This window comes from Colletotrichum karsti (genome assembly GCF_011947395.1).
Source record: "Colletotrichum karsti strain CkLH20 chromosome Unknown Scaffold7, whole genome shotgun sequence".
In the NCBI taxonomy this organism is placed as follows: domain Eukaryota; kingdom Fungi; phylum Ascomycota; class Sordariomycetes; order Glomerellales; family Glomerellaceae; genus Colletotrichum; species Colletotrichum karsti.
This window is the reverse complement of record NW_024065907.1, coordinates 815,655-832,441: the sequence shown is the minus strand read 5'-3', so window position 1 is coordinate 832,441 and position 16,787 is coordinate 815,655. Positions and strand designations below refer to the sequence as shown.

Below are 16,787 nucleotides of genomic sequence, written 5' to 3'. Positions count from 1 at the left end.
ACGAGCACTTCAGATGTATGTGCGTGGCTGCATTTCGTCACTTGTGTCATCACGAAGTCCTCTGCTTCAGGGAGTTGTAGTTGGAAGAAGGAGACCTCGCCTCGATCACATGTGTGTAGAGCCTATTGATGGCCATGCTTCATTGGATTCGACGAACCCGAATATTTACCAGAAATGCCCAGCTAAGGCTAGCTCTTGGCCAGACGCATACACCGTCAGCCATGTAATCTGCGCTCCGCTCCGCCTTCAATACTACAGTAAAGTTGTCCAATGCAATATAAATTTGGTGTCACATTGCAGAATCCTTCATCGGAAACTGAGCAACCTAGATGCAGGGTCTTCAACATGGGACATTGGTTGACACGTCACATAACTAGCATCTTGCTTTTGCGGTCTCCATAGACAAAATGGCGAACATCGTGAAGCTTCAAAGTCCGTTGCAGGAGGTGAGAATTTAGCTTACTCGATGTTTCATTGCGTTGAGCCAGTAAGTAGCGAACATGACAATCCAATGGGACTTCACGAGCTCTCTTCTTGGCCGAGGATGCCCGTCTACCCTGACCATTGCTCCTGACCTTCAGACCGCCCTAGATCCAAAAGCTGCCCGCGAAGCGCTGAGGTGGAGACTGTGCGATACTCTTACAGCATGAGCAGTCATCGTGAGATTATTAGCAATGCGGGTTTGTCAGAAGGAGTTCACGTCAACTCCCCTTCGGCTAACACACAATACATGCATGGTACGAACTCGTCAGAAAGCAGCGTGTGAATGTACCACCAAGGCGATTGACTTGACGAACACACTCTGACTGGGGTTTCCCAAGTTCGTGAAAGCCGCCGCCAAGATGAAGTGGAATTCCGTATAAGAACGAAGTTCCCACCACGTCTGAAGGTGACCGTCAAATATTCGTTTTCGAAAGCCAATTCCATCTAAGTCCACGTACACACTATTATGTCTTCGAGAATGCTTGGCAAAGGCGGACGGGCACTTGCTCGTTCTGCCAACGTGCAAACACACAAGTCGCGGCCCTTAGGTACGTCCCGTGTCCTCAGCCCCAAGTAAAGCGATGGGCATTCTTCTGACGCACGACAGCTTCTGTGGCAAACGTGGAAATCCCACTAGGCATTTCCAACAACGCTCGGTTTCCATATGAAGATCGATACGCTGAAGTCATCAAGACCAAGAAGGAAGACAAGTCCTACCGTTACTTCCGGAATGTGAATCGTCTGGCGCACGAGTTTCCTCTTGCCCACTCCACTGAAGAAGGGAAGAAGATCAACGTATGGTGCACCAACGATTATGTGAGTACCCTCCCGCCTTGTACCTTGTACAGATCCAGATTGGTTAGCTGACTCTTATGGAAGCTGGGTATGGGTGGCAATCCTGAAGTCTTGAAGACTATGCATGCCGTTCTCGACCGCTACGGAGCTTGCTCTGGCGGATCTCGCAACATTTCTGGTCACAACCGCTTTGCAGTGTCGTTGGAACGCACGCTCGCGAAACTTCACGGAAAGGAGTCGGCTTTGTACTTCAGCTCCGGTTATGTTGCCAACGACTCTGCCCTCACTGTCCTTGGACAACAGCTCCCCGGTTGCGTTTTTCTTTCGGATGCGTCCAACCACTCCTCTATCATCGAGGGTATTCGCCATTCTGGAGCCAACAAACTTGTTTGGAGACATAACGACCTTGATGACCTCGAGCGTAAACTTGCGGCTATTCCTCCGGGAGTGCCCAAGATCATCTGCTTTGAGTCGATCTACTCCATGTGCGGCACGGTTGCGCCCATCACTGAAATTTGTGACCTCGCTGAGAGATATGGCGCAATCACGTTCCTGGATGAGGTGCATGCTGTTGGCCTTTACGGGCCCCACGGTGCCGGGGTCTCAGAGCATCTGGACTTTGAGGCCCACAGCTCGGGCGACTACGAAGGCACGGTGCTTTCTCGTATCGACATTGTCACCGGCGCTTTGGGCAAAGGCTTTGGTACTATGGGAGGGTATGTCGCTGGTTCAAGCGACCTCGTTGACATGATCCGTTCGTTGTCACGAGGCTTCATCTTCACCACCGCGGCCCCTCCCGCGACCATGGCTGGAGCCGAGGCCGCAATCAAGTTCCAGGGACAAAACCCCCAGGACAGGATCCAGCTTCAGCGCAACACCCGCTTCGTCAAGCAGCGCTTGCTCAAGCACGGTATTCCTGTCTTACCAAACACCTCCCACATTGTCCCTGTGATGGTAGGAGACGCTGAACGCTGCAAGATCGCTGCGGACATTCTCTTCGATGAGTATGGCATCTATGTTCAGCCCATCAACAGCCCTAGTGTCCCTGTTGGACAGGAGCGCCTCCGCATTTCCCCGACAGCTTCGCATACGCTGGAACACCAAGACAATCTCATCAATGCTTTGATCAATATTTGGGACAGGCTTGAGCTGAGGAGGCTGGATGAGTGGGCGAAGGACGAACATGGCCACGTGGCTGAGGGGTGGGAGACCACCGGCCTTGAAGCTCCAGTTTGGAGCAATAAGCAGCTGGGGCTCCCGGAGGATACGCAGTTTAACGGAGACAAGCTCGGGTTCCCTGTAGCAAATCTGTCGCCGTTGGCTTCGGGAAGAAGAGCGCTGGAGGACACTAGACTCCTTTAGACCTTGGATCACACATATGTACTCTGCTCTTAGTCCTATCAGACATAGTGTCACGGATGATCAACAAAAGTTTCTCCTTTCATCGTGTAGTATTCGGGTCACTCTCGAACGTTTTGTGCTGATGTGAATGTTCTCAGGTGTGCATGCTTTCTCCAAAGACGGACACCGCTCCGAGACAGGAAGCGCGGTCTGGGGACCCCGGGAAAAATCTCGTAAAATATCTGTTAAGCGCAGGAACCTAGACTTTGCGGGATTCGTCTCCGGTCACCAAAAAAATGATTGGACTCATCGGTCCCAACAGATCTACGCTAACAGGTATAGCCTATCAATACCCAGAAAGCAGGGGAACAGGCCTGGAAGTACGGATTCTATGCAAGCTAATTTCAAACTGTAGCTTACCCTGCAGCAGTGCGGTCTAGCTGCAGGGTCTTCTTGGATGACCCTTGACAGGGTTGTTAATCCTTGCGTGAATCCACTACATGGCATTCGTGATGGGATTTATCATTTGCTACCTTACGATTGTTTCATCCATGAGAACTTTTGCAAATGTGCTGAAGTGGATACATAAAAGAGGATGCTGAGAGGAGAATTTGCTCCAGACGGAACGCGACTCGAGAACCATCCGCCTGCAGAAAATCCTTGTGAGCACGATCTATGCTCTTCTGGGCAGTTGCCGAGCGGACAGGATGAGCACCAACAAAAGACCGAAGAGGTTGGGGGCCATCGTCGTTTCTTGAAAATGCTCACACAGGCTTTCCCTCCTCGCAACCGACAACTGCTGTTCTCGCTTTTCTTACACTTATCGTGCAACCGGCGAATCCGCTGGCTCTCGCTCCGCCATGTCCGTTACAGAGAAGACTCCGAGTTCCGTCTCTTCTCCAGTCCCGGAGGAAGAGCCGGTGCAAGCCGAAGGTCATGATCTGCCGATGGACCACGGCACCATTGCCTGGCTTCAGGTTTTGGGTTGTTGGATCTTATTCGCGAATACTTGGTGAGTGACTTCAAAATTTTATCGCGAGAAACTTTCGAATCACTGTCGATGAATGCAATTAGCTGACACATTCATGTTCCAGGGGCCTGTCCAACTCTTTTGGGGTGTTCCAGGCATATTACACGACTGAACTGCTCCCAGATGATGACCCATCCAAGGTGGCATGGATCGGCTCGATCCAAATTTTCCTCATGATGTTGATTGGCGTCTGTGCTGGATGGCTTCTGGACGCCGGCTATTTGAAGTTTATCCTCATATGCGGAACGGCTCTTACCTCGCTGGGATTATTCATGCTTAGTCTATGCACGGAATATTGGCAGATCCTGCTTGCGCAAGCATTTTGCGTTGGTTCAGGCAGTGGTCTCCTCGGCCTTACATCTGTTGCGATCATACCTCTGTACTTCCAGCGCAAACGCATGGTGGCGACGGGTATTGCCGCGACTGGAAGTAGTCTTGGTGAGTTACCAGCTCCATACCCAAGAGTTCCAGGCTAACATCAATCAGCTGGTATCATATACCCAATCATCGAGAGAAAGTTGATTCCCGCCATTGGGTTTGCTTGGGCTGTCAGGGTCTTTGCCTTCATTGTTACTGGCAGCTTGCTTGTTTGCATTGCCATTCTCAGGCTGAGACCCAACCACAAGCGCCGCGGCGCTCTCTTTCGACTGAAACATTTTCGAGATACTCCATATGTCATGTTCTGCATTGGTAAGTTGATGTCATTGTGCTTCGAGCTTGAGCGAGAACTAATGATCTTTAGCATTCGCACTCATGATCGGTTCCGTATACGTGCCTTTCTTCTTCATTGATGCATATGCTATTCGACTTGGAGTCGACCCGAACACTTCATACTACATCCTGAGCGCCATGAACGCAGCCAGCTTACTCGGCCGTCTAGCACCGAACTGGCTGGCTGACAAGTACGGCGGCATGACGGTCATGATTCCCTGCTGCATCGGATCCGCAATCGTTCTGTTCCTCTTTCGATTTGCGCACTCGCTGCCTGGCCTCATTGTCATTTCAATTGCATACGGCTTCATCTCTGGCGGCATGGTCTCGCTGCCACCTGCGACAATTGCCAATTTGACCGACGACCTCTCTGAGTATGGAACGAGGATGGGCATGGGATACACAATTGCAAGCCTTGGGGCTTTGATAGGTAATCCCATTGGAGGTGCTGCACAAAATCGTCGTGAAGGCGCAGATTCCACGGAAGCAATTCAAAAGGAGTTCCAGGGAACCTGGATCTTTGCTGGCGGATTCATGTTAGCAGCAGTAATTGCGATGCTCATCTCAAGGAAATTGAGACTGGGTACAGTTTTCCGAGGCAAATGCTAGTAATTATGTTATTAGGGACGTAGGCACAGCTTTGGTGGTGCCTAGTCAAATATGGATCTCATCTCCAGGGTTCTGGCTATGCATTCACTTGTGTTCTCCTCCAGAGCCAGACAGACGCTCGCATGATGGGAAACCCTAATTTTCCACCCCCAGACAATCACTTATGACCAGGGAGGGTGCTTAGTCTCGTCGTTATTATTGAATTCCAACTTTGGGATGTCCGGAACTGTATGCCTAAAGAAGGAGCAATTGCACCCCCAGCCCACGCCATGTCCCAATTAGAACATAATGAACTTACTGGTAACTGACAAATCACGATGAACAACGCCTCTTAGTTTGAATCTCCGGGATCTTGAATACGTCAACATGGCTTACTTCATGAATCTTGGAGGTTTACGATCATTAAAACATGACAACTTCGCTCAACGTATGAATAGGACTGAAGTATAAAGTCTCTTAAAGTCGTGAGCAGGCACCATAGTATCATTGAGAAAGTCAAAGTGGTGTTGCCTATATCGTGTAATGAAGCTGATAGAGAAATAATACGAATACCTAGAATCATCACTTGCGAAAGTGAATGCAATCCACACAATCCAGACCTCTCATTCCATGTTCGAGGCCGACCAGACACAATCACGAGGTTTGACTTGAAATGCATGCCAAGTAACCCAACACCATACTGATTGCAGGGCTCTAGGTTTCACCGTCATGTCTTTTTATCTTATCTAGCTAGCGATGATCAGACCTTTTTGCTAGCTATGTGTCTCGGTCCTGGCACGTGTCGGGACGGCGAGGCCGATACATTCCTGAAGCCCAACTCGAGATGCTTGGTCTGTGATGATACAAAAGTTCACAGACGCATTCCGATGTCTGTTGCTCGGTGACATTTGCCGATATTCATTAAAAGGAAAGCGGCGATGAAACTGTTCTCGCAGGTCTCAGGGGCGTCGCTGGTTCAGCTCAGCTCTGGAAGGCGCGTCGCCTGGAATTTGGTACCGAGACAAGAATCAAACTTTAACTGAGCCCGATTAGACAGTAACGACGGAAGAAGCAGGCTTGGTCCTTCCTTTCCTTCCTACATAAATCTCGCAATCAATGCATCCCCAAACAAACTGCGTCCTTCCAACCACGCCGCTTCATTTCAGGTATTTTTACTCCAAAGCAATCAGTCATGTCGTCGTTGAGCACCAGCTCGTCAACCCTCTGGCGATCTTTCGTCGAGCGACCTTCGAGGTTTACCTTGCAGACCGTTCCTTTGACTCAGGCTCCGGGTTCGGACAATGCAATCCCCCAGTCTCTCGAACACTTGGATCAATCACAGGTGAAACGCCAATCAGTTGCCTCGGTCAACGATAAAGAGTCACCACCTAAGCGTATTATCATCTGCTGTGATGGTACCTGGCAGTCATCAGTGACTGGCCAGAAGAATATTCCATCAAACGTCACTCGACTTGCACGCGCCTTTGCTCGAACCGGGCGTATGCGAAAGACTAATAGCAGTGGCGAGGAAGAGGATCATGTTTGCCAGCAAGTTGTCTTCTACAGTGCAGGTGTCGGCACTGGTGACGGCGTGAACATCCTTGAACGAGGGCGTCAGGCCACCTTTGGTAACGGACTCGTGTCCGACGTCATCAAGGCATACCACTTCATCGTCACAAACTACTCTCCTCATGATGAAATCTTCTGCTTTGGTTTCTCACGAGGGGCCTACACTGCTCGAGCGGTAGCTGGCCTTATTACGGATATCGGTATCATTCACCCGCATGAACTGGACGACTTCCCGGACCTGTACCGCTTGTATCAAAATCACAGTCACAACGACAGCTTCAATTTTCGTCAGTCTAAGGCGTACCGGCAGTGGATTACCGGCAAAAGGAAGAAGGGATTGGAGCATCTGCTTCAAAGTCCAAATGAATCCCAGGACCAATGGGAGCAAGTGCCGCATACTCTCCCCCCCGAATTCACCAGAGTGGTCCAAGTTGTCGGCGTGTTCGATACCGTTGGTGCTTTGGGTATTGCGTACATGTCTTGGACTCGAGGCTTGATGAATGAAGTTGCCAGGCGAGCTCCTTTTCTTGGTATCGACGGTCTTGGCTTCCACAATCCGTCCTTGAGCAGATGTAAGTAATGCCATTTTCTGCACAACTCTCGCGTCTTCAAATATCTTCATTCGTCTTACTGATGGTCGTTCCGTTTCCACAGACATAAAGCATGCCTATCATGCTTTAGCTCTCGACGAACATAAGACAGCTTTTACCCCCACGCTTTGGCGTCTTCCTCTTGATGGAGAGCAATGTACCAACTGCTCTGATGATCGGTCAAAAGAAGATCTCGCAAAGGACTTCAGAAGGCTCCTGACAGACGGTGCCATGGAAGACCAAATTTCCGCCGCGTGGAAAGCGTTGATTCGAAGGGAGATGTCCGACCAACTCAAGGACGACCAACCAACTCTGCAACAGGTTTGGTTCCCAGGTAGCCATATCAACATTGGAGGTGGCAACCCGGGCATTCTTCTTGGGGCCCCCTTTGACTGTGAGCGTAAGTATACATAATGAGCCTGCGTCGACTTTGTGACAGACCCGCTAACTAACAGACCTTAGAACTGGCGCTGATCTCCTTCACCTGGATGTGTGACCAAATCAGTCCATTCCTTAAGCTTGACGACGAGCCAAGGGACGACAATGGCGACCAGAAGACACTGTCGACTCTTGCCGACCGCGAAATTGCCTCTCGTGGAAAGCTTATCGAGTTTTCAAGACAGCTCCAGGGCCTCAGCATCAACTCAGCCCTGCAACTGACTCGACAGGCATTGAACTACGCTGGCATTCTCAAGACGGACGAAGGTAATGATAAGTGGGCTCTAGGGCCAATCATTATGGACAGTTCAGCCATTGTGAATCTCGCACCTACGGGCTTCTTCCTGGCAAACAGAACGCCGGGTGAGTACAGAAAGGACGATGCTGGGAACGACTTCGGTGAGACCAACGAAGCGATCCATCCCTCCGTCTTCTATCGCCACGATCACCTCAAATCGTACAACCCAGGATCGCTCAAGGACTTCACGAGATCTAAGAAATTGAACAGATCGGGAGGCGGACAGGTTCAGTACTTGTATGAGTGGAGGAAGGGAAATCTCATGATCCCGGAATACGTGATCAAACCCGAAGACCGTGTCTCGCGTCAGTTGGCTGATCGCTCAATGGGTGGGAAGGAGTTTGTCGGAAAACTTCTCACAGATCACTATGACCGCATGTAAACATCCCAGAGAAGCGATTTCACTGGGTTTCCTTCTTTTGTGTAGTGGGTAGAAATTGAAAGCTCCAATGCTATGCTTCGTACGCAAGTAATTTGAGTCCAAGCAGAAGGGCGCAGAATAAGAGGCCAAGGGGTATATTGTGTCTAATCTGTTCACATCCATTCATACATACACTCACGTTCCGACCGCGAAGTCTACCACTCTAATCTATTATCGCAGATCAGCTCAACATCAGCCATCTCGTTACCCCTCCAAACCTGACCACCGGAGTTTGCCCCAGCAACCACGCCTCTGAGGTCGGAGATCATGGCCCCAGGTCCGCTGGCGAAGACAGACGTTCGGCCTCGAACATTGCTGGACAAGAAATTCGGGACAATATTTGCCATACTCGGGTGACCACCACCGCCGCAGACTTCAAAGACTTCCCCGGGGCCGCCTGAATGGCTGCTGCCGCTTTGGCTTGACGATGAGGGGGCGGGATCGGTCCGGCTTTCGATGCCCTTCTTTCCGATCTGCTTGCCCGATGACGTGACATCAATTTCCTCGCGGGTCACGTAAATCGTGATGCTAATGCCGTGTGCTTTGGCGGCCGTCAGCAGATCTAGCTCCGCGCGAACCCATTCGATGTCCTGGCGGAGGCGAATGGCCCAGTGGAGGGCGATCCGGCGATTGGGGCTAGGCGGCTGGCGAACAAGCCAGTGAAGGGTAGGGAGAACATAGGTAATGCCAGTACCGCCGGCGACGCACAAGACGTTGATATCTGGGGTGAGATGAAGGGTATGGTCTTCACCGTACGGACCCTGGAGGATGACAGGTGTGCTGGTAGGAGCTCCAGAAGCAGCAGCCATCTGGGCAATCTTCCGAGTCTCTCCTTTCTTCGCGCGGAATATGTAGGCGTGCTCAACGGTGCCCTTGCGTTCGATAGGGAGGTTGAGCGGTGTGAATGGGTGTGATTGCCATACACTAGACTTGGCGAAGCATAGGTAAAAGTGCTGACCGGGCTTCCAGACGTCGTGGGGATGGGTGAAGTCGAGGCGAACGAGGTCACCGTACTTATCGTCGGGGAAGATGGACATGTCGGCCTGGGCAGTTCGGAATCCCATAGAGCCGTCGGGGAGGTATTGGTAGTGGATGAGGAAGGAACGCATCAGGCGTGCGGCGCGGTCGACGAGCCAGATGGCCAAGCCGGGGACCACTGCACAGTTGTCATTAGCTTAGAATCTTTAAGAGGGATCGAACAATGAGGTGGGTGCTTACTGAAGACCTTCAAGGGTTCCCAATGTCCCCAGCAGGCGCCGATGTAGACCATGGCGAGAACATAATGGCTCTTGCGGAAGAACTCGTATCCAGTGAGGCGGATTCCCCAGGGGGTTGCGAGAACGACGATGATAAGGAGTAGAATACTGGCAACACAACCCCAGATCATGTATAGCTGCTTGATCCACTTATCGGCCACCTTGGGTTGAGGTTGATAAAAGACGCTCTCGATGATCGTCCAGCCGATAGTGTGCGCGAGAGCTTGAACAGCAATGATCCATCCCAGCCACCGATGCAAGAAGTTGAAGCTTTGGTATGGTACGCCGGTCAGCAGCGAAAGGATCGATTCGCGCGATGCCAACATGACAGAAAAAGGCGTGAGGGCGTAAGCCAGTACGCCGACCCTATCAGACCATGCGCCCAACCAGGAACGTCTCTGATAAAGGTTGTCATAGCCCTTTACGGGGGTGATCCAGTCCTTGTACCAGATGCCGATGAACGAAAAGATGGCCAGGTAGATTGTCAAGAGAGCCAGGATCAGGACCTGCAGACGCGTCGTGCGACCGAAGATGAAGCGTATGGACTCGGGGAGGGTGTAGCGACGCGTAGCTACTGAGAAGGCGCGTGCAAGACGATTCAGACTGCCTCCGTGGGGTTTCGGGCTCTTCTCGTCCGCCCTCTTTTCTGTATCGGATGATGAAGTGGCGAGAGATGCAGCGCTAGCCTCTCCAGCACGCTGAGGTGCCCAAACATGGCGGCCAATGGCCCAGACGAGCAGGATTCCGCCGAGGGTGGCCCAGATGATGCCGGTGTAGAGCATGCCGCGCTCATGGCCGCCGTACACAGACTCGAAGTACTCGCATGTTCCGGGGTCGTTGGTGCAAGGGACCACGCGGGCAGCGTAACCCCAATAATCGACGAGACCACCTTCAGAGGTGTTCTGGGACTGATAGCCTACCCGGCGGAAAATGCGAGGTAGGAATGAGGCCGCGGCTGACGAGTCTTCCTCCATTGCGGCGGCTGAACCTCGGAGGGGCTGAATGCGATTGGAGGAAACAGAACGTAGGAACGAGTCATCAATCCGAACAGTAGATCGGGTCGAGGCAAAGGCAACCTGTGATATACATCTGGCGTCGGGGCCTGTCAAATTACAGATTAAAGGCGGCTCAGTCGAGCCCTTTTTCTTTGCTCAAGATTCGAGTCCATTATGACTAAAGGAAAAAGACGACAGAAACCGTCGCGTGGTGGCAGTTCGCAGACCGGATGCTAGCCGGCTGGTTTCCATGTGGCTAGATCGATAGCGGGCTTGGCAGTCGTTTAATATGACGAGAGTTCACGAGGTAGGGTAGCTATGTGAGCAAGTTTGCGCAGGTTCTTCGGGGGTTTTTGACCCAGCTGGTTGCCGAATACGGTAAGGGAACCGGGGGTCACCGGAGAGGGCAAGCGGGGCCGTGGGGTAAGCGGGGTTTTCGGGGCTCGGCTTGCCTGCCGATGTTCTTGCTACCGCCCGGCGGCCCCACGTGGATTCCATCTTGAGGTCTTTCTAACATTGCAAACCACTTATTGCAGCGTCGTGTGGCCCGGTTCTTTGCGGTCATGCTTTGTAATGTCATGTGTTTTTGTTGATTGATGGATCTCCGTGACTGATTGGCGTTGATTCTCTCGGCGGGTTGGGATGGTAAAACCAAGGACGGCATGGCTCATTATCTGTGCCTGGTAAGTCGTGTCGCTCTTCGCCAAGTGCAAAAAACAGCTCGTTCTCCGCATATTATCTAGCTTTGTATCAAGACCTCGAAAGCTGCACAAGGAGTGCGTGGGTTTATTGTTGTGTTTGGTCTTCCGGCCAGCCCTTTGACCTTCAAAACATCCACACCATCCCGACGACTGTCAGTTTGCTTCTTCGCTGGGTCTGAAAGATTTTGTTTCCTACCACCTCTTCATCATACTTTCTCTGATCCAATATCCTTCTCGTTTCGCGACCAGCTTTCATCATGGATCACGGAAGCGCGGAGATGGCGGACTGTAAAGTCTCGGTGCGTTTACCCCTGGGAAAGCTTCCAAATCACTCGCCGTTTTCATTCATTCACTTCCGACTGACGAAAAGTTCCACCTCTAGATGCTTTGGAATTGGGACACAGTCGACGCTTGTTTCCTCTCGTCGTCATGGCAGATCCGCAACGGCGGTATGATGGCGGCCTCTTGCATCGGCGTCGTCCTTCTGGTGGTCGTCCTCGAGGTCTTACGTCTGATGAGCAAGAAATACGACGCCATGATCATCTCTCAAATGCGTCGCCGCGGCAACGCCATTCTTTCAGCCAACTCATCTCCCACCGCCTACAACGATGGTGACGCCGCCAAAGAAGGCTGCCCTCGCACCGCGGCGGTCCCGGCGCTGGCTCCTCGGAAGGTCGTCGTCATGCGCGTTTCTCCCGTTCAACAAATTCTTCGCGCTGTTCTACACGCCGTGACATTTGGTGTCGCATATATCGTCATGTTGCTAGCCATGTATTTCAACGGATACGTTATTATCTCCATCATTGTCGGTGCTGGGCTTGGGAAATTTCTCACGGACTGGTTGACGTGCACTGTTGGTGGGGAAGATACACTTAACAAGGCTGCTGGTATTGACGAGACAACTGTATGCTGCCAATGAATTGGGTTCGTTTCGTCACTCGCTGGAGGGCTTGGACGGACATCAAACTGAATCCGCTGAAGCATGCAGAAATGATCCCGGCCAAGCCATGCGTAATAGATCTCAGTGTATAATAACATGTAATAAAGGTCTCAAATTGCCAGCAAAAGATTCATCAAAGTGCAGGCATCTCTCGAGTCTTTGCATCATTCATCCAAAGTAACACCCACCCTCTAATTTCCTCTCCGGTCTATATGCGTATAGCATACATGTAGAATGCAGTCATAGTCTCCATTTTTCTAAAACTTTTTCAGAAGCCAGTGTTCAACATATCCATTAGATGTCAGATGGCCAAGTTTAGTAAATTACATGTGCATTCGCGTTATCCCATCGAGCTTGACAACGAAAATCAGATGAGAAATCTTCATCGTTGTGTGAAACAACCGCTATTTAAAGTAGTGCGGCTGTGAACGCAACCTCCGGCAGTCGGCCATTACCCAAGTGTTCAACGCTGCATTTAAATCACCTTGATTAGTCTGAATCTTCTGCAGTCACGAATATTTGAAGGGATTACACACAGAACAGCATCTCCGGCGAGAACTTGCACCGGGGGTCTTTTTGAGATTGAACGTAGGGACGTCGCGGAGACGCCTCGCAACTTTCGTCCCAGGTCTGCCAAAAGATGTGTTTCTCTCGCATGAATATCGGTGCGGTCTTTGGATATCGTATACAGTTTTGTACTATCGATTCGAAGGCGGCCACGGGAGACATTGAACTGAAGCTTTCTTCCAATATGTCTCGTGTTTGATAAGGCTGTCGATTTTCTCTTTGAAGTCCTATCGTCCGAATCATTGGAAACGTTCATATAGCCAGATTTCGGTCGTAGACCTTTGTGATATCGCCTTGTACCAATTGAATTGGATTCTATGATGGAATTTCTAGAAAGGCCATCTGAATATTGATTCCACTGCATGGGCGAAAGCGTATCAACTCCAATCTTCTGATCCCGAGTTGTGTCCTTGTCTTTTGGCAACGTCTGGTTCTTTTCTACTTCATAATGCTGTCGAGCTTCCCTCTGAGAAGTGACTTCTTGAACAGCCTTGTAAGAATCGAAGAATATTCTCGAGTCTTCATGTTCAGTCGTAGACTCCCAGCTTTCATCCTTGGTCTTGAAGGGCGCGATTGGTGATCTAGTAGGCGGTAGCCTGGTCATTTTTAAAATGGATGTCTGGCCTTCTATACATAGATAATGGGATGTAGAGTTTCGAGGATGGTAATAGCGTGATCTGATTGATAGAAAGCCCAGAAGGAGTGCTAAACTAAGTTGCGAGAATGTGCAACAGAATCAGGCTATCCGCCATGGGCCAAGCGGCATTTTATAGATGAGCTCCTCCATCAACGGTTGCGCTGCAGCCTGACGTTGTCGCCCAAGTATGTGGGATTGTGCCCTCAAAACAGGTCAGCAGTCAATGCTGATGCTGAGTGCACATTGATAATGTTAACAAACCAGCTTATCGAATTTGCATGCACTTTTCATTAGCCATCACCCATTCAGGTCTATCGTACGTCTCCAAGACACGAAAAAGGTTGATAGAACCTTGTTTGAGAGTGACCTTCCTTGTGTTCCATCCACGGGCAACGCAGAGCGTTTGTCTACCTCCATGACTTTCATTCCCGGAACATATCACTTAGATGAGCTCTTTGTATCCGGTACAGCTGTATTCAAGTTCCTAGTTCCTAGGTACCGATGAGCGGCATGATGTCATTTCTTCATGCCCTTTTCAGGCTGTGGCTTGATCTCCTGACCAAGATGAACTTTAAGCCCTACCGAGGTGACGGGGTTTTTCTAGACTGCGAGGCGCAGCGCTCAATTAGAATCCAGTCTTCCACGAATGAGAAATTATCGAGGACTACAATTTATCCAATGAGTGATTGGGGCAGTGACCAGGGTCGATATCGGGCGTATGCATGAATACGGGCTTACATACTATTACCAGGCAACCAATGCCAACACACATGCACATAAGTAACTTCGCAGCGGGATCAGGCTGCGAGCTCTCTACACAAACAGATCGATTGCTTTATTTGAACTTCTGCCTGAAGCTACTCATCGCGCGCTCAAATTAACGATGACCGGCACAGATGGGGATCGAAAACGACCTCGCAGGCATGGGCCGACCCAATTAAAGGAATCAAGATCATCGGCGCAGTCGAAAAGAAGAAAGATAGCAACAACTTCCCGCGGCGTCGCACCACCAATTTCGGGAAACCCGTCGTATTCTTCTGACAGTGAATCGGACCGCGACACAGTCTCGTCTGGTAAGTTGGATTGCCACCGAAGAAGCGGTACCCCTTCGTACATGTACTGACGACTGGGTCCAGAGGATTCCGATGATTCCGATGCGAGGCCGAAGCACCACCCACCCATGGCCATTGACTGGCGTCACGCCCTATGCACTCTTTTGAAGCTGCCACCGGGTATCCCCGACAAGGATCTTCTCGATGCCATGTCCCTGGCATCTGACACCCTACGAGAGGTAGAGAGACTAAGATACGCGGTCTCACAAGAGCAAGGCCCGCCGAGATGCGAGATCATCTACAGAATCACATGCCATGAAGAGGGATCTGAAGACTTGTGGCTCGGTGAACCTTGGGTCGTCGAAAGTGGACCTTACGATGCTCATCTCAGGGGCAGTAACGCCGTTCCACACCTCGAACTACACCTCGAAAGGAATAAGGAGATCGCATTCATCGTTTACCGTAACTTTGAATGCTGCAGAGCTCCACCCCCAAAGCACTTCAGCTATCATGGCCGTGTGTCGAGTGTAGTCGATTCTGATCCTTCGAGTTTCTTCAAAGGCGAGTTTATGACCATCGTCTCCGACGACTTATCGGTCGGTTTGCAAGATTTGGCCGAAGAAGCTCTCGTCGGCATTCCGCATCCAAAGTTCAACAGACGGTCTGAAGATATAATTTCCTATCCATACCTTTGGTGGTTCCATAGGCGGAAAGAGATCCAGCTCGTGACCGAACTGCTGGATTCTGTTAGCCAGAGCCAGATTGCAGTGTTCCAGTACTATGTCCAGGCTCGCTTGGCGGAGGAATGGAGCATTGTTGACAGTTTGCTTGCCGAAAGCAAAATTACTACCGAGTACATTTCGTACTTATTTGTATGTTGGCAGTCCTCTAGCTGTCGCCATTGATCTGACATATCTAGGTTCCCAATACAGTTCTCGTATCCAAATCTGATGGAGACAAGAAGCATCAACTGAGGGGAGTTATTGCAACTGATTGGCTCATGCCGGGCAATAATCAAAACATCCCTACCACAATCCAAGTCACCTTGTGGAACTTTCATGGCACCTTCCATCAAAGCCATGATGCTCTGCCCATCGGCCCACCCCCTACAGTGGCAGAAAACGAGGCATTTCCTATCAAGGACCTGATCGGCGCTTATCCCGCAAAGTTCGCCACGTCAGAGATTGTCGAAAGACTCAAAGCCAGAGGGCGAATGTTTTGGAAGTGCCGACATCGAAATTATATCTCTTCTTCCCGATTCTCGGGCGACGGAGTGCAGGCTTCGGTACTGCCTCTTCACACGTTATGGTCAATCAAGAAGATGCTAATGGATATAACATAGACCGACTCACGATTCATGGTTGATTTCACCACTTACATTCAAATGCATCCCGACAACGACCTCCCGTCGAGCGATGATGCCCTTGGACCTTTGGTAATGTCACAAGACAATCCTGAACTTGGAGACGATTTCTTTATGTGTCTTCCAGCAACAATATTTGGGTTCAATATGCACAAAAAAGAATGGAGCAAGTGAGATACTATCATGAGTCGTACTCCGTGTATTCTGACTATCAGTGGCAGTTAATCTAGAAGTTGACTTCATCCGAGACGTCGAGTGGAACGAAGAAGCTTTCGAACATCTGGTGATCGACCCGGGAACAAAAAGGCTTGTTAAGGCGGTCGTGACAACTCAACTTCGAGCAGAGGAACATACCGACCTAATTCAGGGTAAAGGAAACGGCCTCTTCATTTTACTGCACGGGTATTGCATGATCCACTGACCCATTCGATTTACTCCAGCTAACGACGATCTAGCGGCCCCGGTACGGGAAAGACATTGACAGCCGAAAGGTATCTAGGAATTTTGCCGGACGCTAGACTCATCTCAATATCTAAATTTCTAACGGAGAACGATAGTGTCGCCGAAATCGCTAAGAAACCACTGTACAGAGTCACATGCGGAGATATTGGGACTAAAGCGGAAGACGTAGAAAAGGTAGGATTACCACTACCATGTGTGGGTTTATCCTGTTGCTAAAGCAGATCAGTATTTGGACACAGTCCTGTTACTTGGAAAGACCTGGGGATGTGGTAAGACCCGAATAAACAAATCACTCTCTTGGACAGGTCACGCTGATCACGAACCGCACAGTTGTTCTCTTGGACGAAGCCGATGTCTTCCTAGAGGAACGAACGTTGCAAAATCTAGAAAGAAATGCCCTTGTTTCGGGTAAGTCTCTCAAATACCTCAGTCCCGGCGCATATTACTCGCGAAGAAGGCATATCGGAGCAAAATTGGCCGTGCTAACAGTGCGGCAGTGTTTCTTCGTGTTTTGGAATACTACGATGGTAATCTTCATGATTCCAGTTAA

At 50.4% G+C, this 16,787-nt stretch overlaps 4 protein-coding genes across 4 annotated transcripts; 3 read left to right on the top strand and 1 right to left on the bottom strand.

Annotated features, from left to right (window-relative positions):
* Positions 1-961: 961 nt before the first annotated feature.
* On the top strand, positions 962-2,640 carry CkaCkLH20_03049 (uncharacterized protein; the record flags this gene model as incomplete). The annotated part of the gene is made up of 3 exons (XM_038885768.1): positions 962-1,031; positions 1,091-1,299; positions 1,363-2,640. 3 exons carry the CDS (start codon positions 962-964, stop codon positions 2,638-2,640), a joined length of 1,557 nt encoding a protein of 518 aa, XP_038748967.1.
* Positions 2,641-3,479: 839 nt separating this feature from the next.
* Positions 3,480-8,225, top strand: CkaCkLH20_03048 (major facilitator superfamily transporter; the record flags this gene model as incomplete). The annotated part of the gene is made up of 7 exons (XM_038885767.1): positions 3,480-3,631; positions 3,714-4,087; positions 4,136-4,339; positions 4,392-4,896; positions 6,467-7,089; positions 7,172-7,507; positions 7,570-8,225. 7 exons carry the CDS (start codon positions 3,480-3,482, stop codon positions 8,223-8,225), a joined length of 2,850 nt encoding a protein of 949 aa, XP_038748966.1.
* A 194-nt stretch (positions 8,226-8,419) lies between these two features.
* CkaCkLH20_03047 (ferric reductase like transmembrane component) lies at positions 8,420-10,494 on the bottom strand (the record flags this gene model as incomplete). The annotated part of the gene is made up of 2 exons (XM_038885766.1): positions 8,420-9,420; positions 9,483-10,494. The coding sequence occupies 2 exons, from the start codon at positions 10,492-10,494 to the stop codon at positions 8,420-8,422; spliced, it is 2,013 nt and encodes a 670-aa protein (XP_038748965.1).
* A 979-nt stretch (positions 10,495-11,473) lies between these two features.
* On the top strand, positions 11,474-16,787 carry CkaCkLH20_03046 (AAA family ATPase; the record flags this gene model as incomplete). The annotated part of the gene is made up of 12 exons (XM_038885765.1): positions 11,474-11,515; positions 11,599-12,120; positions 14,499-15,284; positions 15,332-15,598; positions 15,755-15,847; positions 15,903-15,945; positions 15,997-16,177; positions 16,231-16,266; positions 16,333-16,411; positions 16,464-16,506; positions 16,568-16,645; positions 16,735-16,787. The coding sequence occupies 12 exons, from the start codon at positions 11,474-11,476 to the stop codon at positions 16,785-16,787; spliced, it is 2,223 nt and encodes a 740-aa protein (XP_038748964.1).